This window comes from Pteropus vampyrus, unplaced genomic scaffold (genome assembly GCF_000151845.1).
Source record: "Pteropus vampyrus isolate Shadow unplaced genomic scaffold, Pvam_2.0 Scaffold43, whole genome shotgun sequence".
NCBI lineage: Eukaryota > Metazoa > Chordata > Mammalia > Chiroptera > Pteropodidae > Pteropus > Pteropus vampyrus.
Genome location: NW_011888824.1, coordinates 4,787,777 through 4,793,234, shown reverse-complemented (window position 1 = coordinate 4,793,234; position 5,458 = coordinate 4,787,777). Strand labels below are relative to the sequence as shown.

The following is a 5,458-nucleotide window of genomic DNA, read 5'->3' as shown; positions in this document are numbered from 1 at the left end:
CCCCCCACTTTACTGCCTTCCCATATGTCACCTACTTGCAGGGTTTCTCTTTTTGCTAGACTACTATAAAATTGTCTTCATTTTTCCTTTATTTGGTCTCTGAAGCCAAAACAAAACTTTTTTTTTTGCTTGGAAAAGTAGCCTTTCTATCTCCACTCCTTTTTCTTCCTTTCTTAGGCCTCATAAGAAAAGATAATGTATACTGTTTTGTACACCTCCCACAGTGATGATAAAGTTGGCACAAGTGAGTTGGATTAAAGTGAAATTGATTTACAAGACAGTTTTAGGAGTTTTCACTGTGCTGGACTTCAAAATGGAGGGGGAAGAAAGACCTGCTCAAGAATTTCTAGGAGGCTCTAGATCGTTTGGCAGAAATTACTCAAGGGATTATATTCCTCCCACATCTACCACTTGTCTGCCCCAAAGTGAACTACGGACATGTGGGCTATATTGTAGAGGGGGATCCAGGTGGTGCTTGAAAGAAGAGATGACATTCCAAGCAGTTGTAGTGGTGAGGGAAAGGAATTTCTTCAGGTTGCCATCTATTCCTAGGTCTTATCTTTTTCTTTGGCTTTCATTAGTTTTTCTTCAGTGTCCTCCTGTATCTGCTACCTACCACCCTGATTTCTTTGCTTATGGTTTTCTGCTTACCACTGACACTTCATAATCTTACCCAGAAGGTGTCTCACATCTTTTATAAACTTTTCTACCATTAAGGCAGTCTGTTCTTATTTCTTTTTTTCTGAACTTTAATAGCAGTAAAAGTATATATACAGTTTAGCTATTGGGACTTTGACACTGTTCTCTAAGAGTTTCATGTGTCAATGTTGTTTCCTAGTGTGATATGCCACTTCTTGAGGGGAAGGAATTATGCATATCTCTTTTGTGTCTCCCATTATCTTTAACATAACACTAATCAACTTTTATGCTGTCTTTGATATAAATATTTCTTCTGCCTGAAGATGTCCTCACTCCACTCGGCAAACTCCCAATTCTTTCAAAATCCAGTTCAAATGCTATTTCCTCAGTGAAGCTTTCCTTAATCTTAGAAAGGATCAACTTTACCTTCTTCTATTTTCTATTGTCACACATCTGTCTAATTTCTTTGTAGGTTTGTGTCTCCTATTGAACTGGAAACTTTGAGACTATTTGTATTCCTTATGTTTAGTATAATACCTTGAACATTCTGAATGTACAATTAATGTCAGGACTACATGGCAACTATATATAGATTGGTTATTATTTCTGACATTTTACTTATAATTTCTTTGTGTTATTTCATAGTTCTGAACCAGCTTTTTGTTGTTTTATTTGATTGTGTACCTCCAGGGCCAGTACCAGTGAGTACATCTATTGATCTGAATAAATTGTTCAGCTTTTTTGTGGCTCAGTTTTTAGATTTATCATTGAGGAATTGGTGAAATATCTGAGTGCATTGTGGTTTATGTAAAACTCAAAAGTGCTATGATGAAGGTAGGAGGAAGTCAGGTGGCCCAATCTTTTTGGTCAACTGAGATTGTCAAAAAATGGCCATCTTTTTTTGGTAAATTATCTTTTGAATTACCTTTCAAAGCTGATTTTTTTTTCAGTGTAAATTCTTAATGGAATGGCTTATATTTTTCAAATTTGAATGATAGCTAAATACCTAAAAATTTGTTTTTGTTCTGACCATTTTAATTTAAACCTTAGTGTATTTGAGTGCTACCACTCAACAGTTTTATGACGGATAAGTTCCTTAAAACCTGTGTGACATCAAAAATAAAGAAATATTAATTTTTCTTGGTATATATGGCTCATGACCATGAAGAGGAAAGGACTTCCATGTAGGTTAATGATATAACCAAATCTCAAAACAGTATAGTTTATTGGAATTGACTGAAAAAAAATTCTTTTGACCTAATTTGGGGAACTATGGAGGGACTTTTTGTTTATGCAATAATAATTATTGAGTGGCTACTACATATTGGGTCATTGGCTAAAGGTCACTGAGGATACAATGTTGGGAAAGATAGAATTCTTACCCTTATAATACATTGAGGAAGACAGGTGAAAGATTGCTGCATGATGTATGTAGCATGTGCATTGAAAGGAAGTTCAGGGTGCCTTGGGTCTACATAACCTTACATACTGGGGGAAGTTAGGCTTCTCAAAAAAGTCTACAAGCTAATAGGATGCCTGTAGGCAAGATTGTATTTGATTACTGAAAGAAGTTCAAAGACCTAGTGTGGAACTGGAAGTTGAGAAAGGTAAGAGATGAAACTGGAAAAGCCTAGTCCAGTGGAATTTAGTATTAAGGAATTTGGAATTTATCCCGAGGGCATCTGGAAGTTATTTATCTTTAGAAGTAGAAAATATAGATTAACAGAGGAAATTGTGCCATATTATGCACTTGTTTTTTCCTGCAAAAGAAATGGGATATCATTGGAAGTTATTTTTTTTTAATGAATGATATGATATAATAATGTAAAGAATCAAAATTGGGTGCTTTACATCTGAGTTCTTGTAAGAATTAAAGAAAACAGTACATCAAAAGAAGTACCAAAAGAATATGTCCTTCCATATGTTCTTATTAAATTTAAATTCCCAAACTATATTTTTCGCAAACATCACTAAAACATTCTTAAACATCTATAACAATTCACTAAAGATTTCTGCATAACATAAATAATTTAAAACACATTGCCTAGTTATTTAACATTTAATAAACTGTGGGGGAGCATATAAGGTAGTATGTATTAATTCTTCTGCATTAATTATAATGCAAAAAGTGTATTATTATGTAAATGACCAAAGAAATTATATGTTAAAGATACTGTCTAATTGGACCTAAATTGGTAGTGTCCTCAGGCACTGAGCAGAAGCAAAAGATGGGTAAAACATTACCAGTAATTTAAATAAAAGAGCACTAGCTATGATCCTAGAGAAAGAATTGAGATAGGACTGCAGCTCACTTCACATTGTCTCTTGCTTGGATTTTATGCTCTAGTTGAACTGTTTTCAAGGTTTGCGTGTGTAGATTGATAGAAAAGCACTTTGGTTTGGATAGTGAATTTTGATTAAAATATTAACAAATGTTATTTTACATATTCAGAAAATGAAGTTAAATAATGAAGTACATATGTACATTTTGCTTATATGTAGAGCTTGTTTCTATAAGAATATGCAAGAAACTGGCAACCATGTTTGACTGGGGGTGATATGGAAGGTGGATTTATTTTTGACAGTTTACCCTTTTGTATACTCTTCTGCTTTATATTTTTGAAAGAATTACAGATTCACAAGAAGTGGCAGAAGTAGTAAAGAATACATATGTACCATTTTCCTAGATTTCCACAGTGCTAATAACTCATATAACTACAGTCCTTTGTGGACTTAAATTTTGTACTGTCTGCTTATATTATCTATTTTAAAAAATTTCTTAAAAGGTGCCTTATAAATTATTGATATGATTATTTTGATATTGTTAGATGACAAGTAACATTTGTGTATACAGTTTTCAATTCAGTAAACTTTTAGAATTATTAACATATTTTTGAATAGATATGTCAATACCTGGTTAAAAAATCTTTAGACTTTGGACTGTAGAATGAGAGATGATTAGTCTTAAATATAGTTGTTGATAAGTTTTGATTTAAAAGTTCCGAGAAATTAAAAAAAATACATTATAAATTTAAATTTATTTGGAATCAGAAGCAAGAATATTTATTACTTGATAGAACCCTACATAAGTTTTGATCTAATGGTGCTTTACAATACTGTTATTGTCTATGGTCTTTGGTCAGCCTTACATAGCCTTGTTTCATGTATTACAATAACTTAGTCTCCTTTGTATGGGATCTAAGATGGACCTATAGTAACTGAATTCTGTTACCTTAAATACAAGTTAATTGACTGAATCACAAAACTAAATAGCACAACAATAAATTTTGGGATCTTTTATTTTTAAAAGTCATTATTTGAAATCATTTATGTTTGAGTTTAAAAATCCTTTTAAATTTTCTCTTTTTAAGGTGCATCTAAACTGTTTATTGTTTCTTCATCGATTGGCAGAAGAGTCCAGGACAAATGCTTGTGAGAATAAGTCTGGAATCATTAAAAAGGATCATGTACTGGCTGCAGCAAAGGTAAAGTCTGAATCTCTTTTCTTGAGCAAGAATTACCTTAAAAAATACTACTTGGTTTATCACCTCTGCTTGATATAGTTTTATTATTCAGCTTTGTTGACTCAGTTGACACTTGACTTTTCATGTTAATGGATTTTAATAATGGAGTTTGATTTTCTTTATATGTATATTATGGATTTCTGATGGAAAAATTCCTAGCCACTGCTTTATCACCATTTAGGAGAAAATGAATATTTGTAATCTGTATGGTTTATAGTAGGCTATATATAATTGAGAAGGTTTATCACTTTGAAATTTATCAAAACTTTTTTCTTGATTATTTTTTCTACTTACATAATTGTTTTTATAACTTTGTTTTGAGATTTGTGAGACTTATGAATAAAATCACTTATAAAAGCAAAGAAGATTGCTTCTTACTAGCATTTCTATATAATGTGAGAGTAGAATGCCTCGGGCAAATTTTTTCTCTAAAAGTGTTCCTGAGATCATCATTTCCACTTGATATTAATAGATGCCCCACCATGAAAAGCTTCTGGGGACAAGGTAAATTTAGATAAACTAACATACTATATCTCCTTAAATAGTCACAATGTTACGTATGTAGAATTTGTTTCTATAATAATGTGCAAGAAATTGGCAACCATGGTTGACGACAAGGCAGAGGGGAATGATGTGAGAGAAACTTATTTTTGACAGTCTATATCTTTGTATACTTTTGTTTAAAATGTTTTTATTTTGAAGTAATTATAGACTCACAGAAGATGCATAAATAGTAGAGTTCCCATGTACCTTTTGTCCAGCTTTCCACAATATAACATCTTTATGTAACTATGGTTATGTAAAGTTATAAAAGATTATGAGAAATTAGCGATAAAGAAACTTGTTGAACTCTGTTTAACTTAACATTTTGTAAATTTGAGTACATAATATACTTAGCACTTTGTAAATTCATTTGAGTACATAATACTTTTCTTTTGCAGTACCCATACTAACTAACATCTTATAGACTAGAGAAGTACTCACCCAGGTTGTAGACCTATTTGGTGACCTCTGCAGAAACCTAGAAATGTTCATGTCCTGGCATTTTTTTAGGGGCTTTAAATTCTCTTAAAATTATAAAGATTCCGACAAGTTTCTAGACTAATAAAGTCATAAATATTTTTCTGCAGGTAAAGCAAGGTTTAAGAGCTTGAAGAGTATATTGTGTATTTTAAACTTAGGGTTTGTTTCTATTAATAAATGATAGGTATACTTAGCTAAAAGTAGGTCATTTCTTTGAAAAAAATTTTTGGAGATATTCTAGTCTAATGCTCTCTGTCTTTTACAACTAAAGG

At 31.9% G+C, this 5,458-nt stretch overlaps 1 protein-coding gene across 2 annotated transcripts in view; it reads left to right on the top strand.

The window, feature by feature from the left end:
* Positions 1 to 4,217, top strand: part of CENPW (centromere protein W) — a 9,136-nt gene extending 4,919 nt beyond the window's left edge. For both annotated transcript variants that reach the window (XM_011358742.2, XM_011358741.2), the window contains one exon: positions 4,011 to 4,217. In XM_011358742.2, coding sequence (XP_011357044.1) covers positions 4,011 to 4,202 — 192 coding nt within the window. In that variant the 3' untranslated portion in view covers positions 4,203 to 4,217. The remainder of the gene's footprint in view (positions 1 to 4,010) is intronic.
* Positions 4,218 to 5,458: the final 1,241 nt, after the last annotated feature.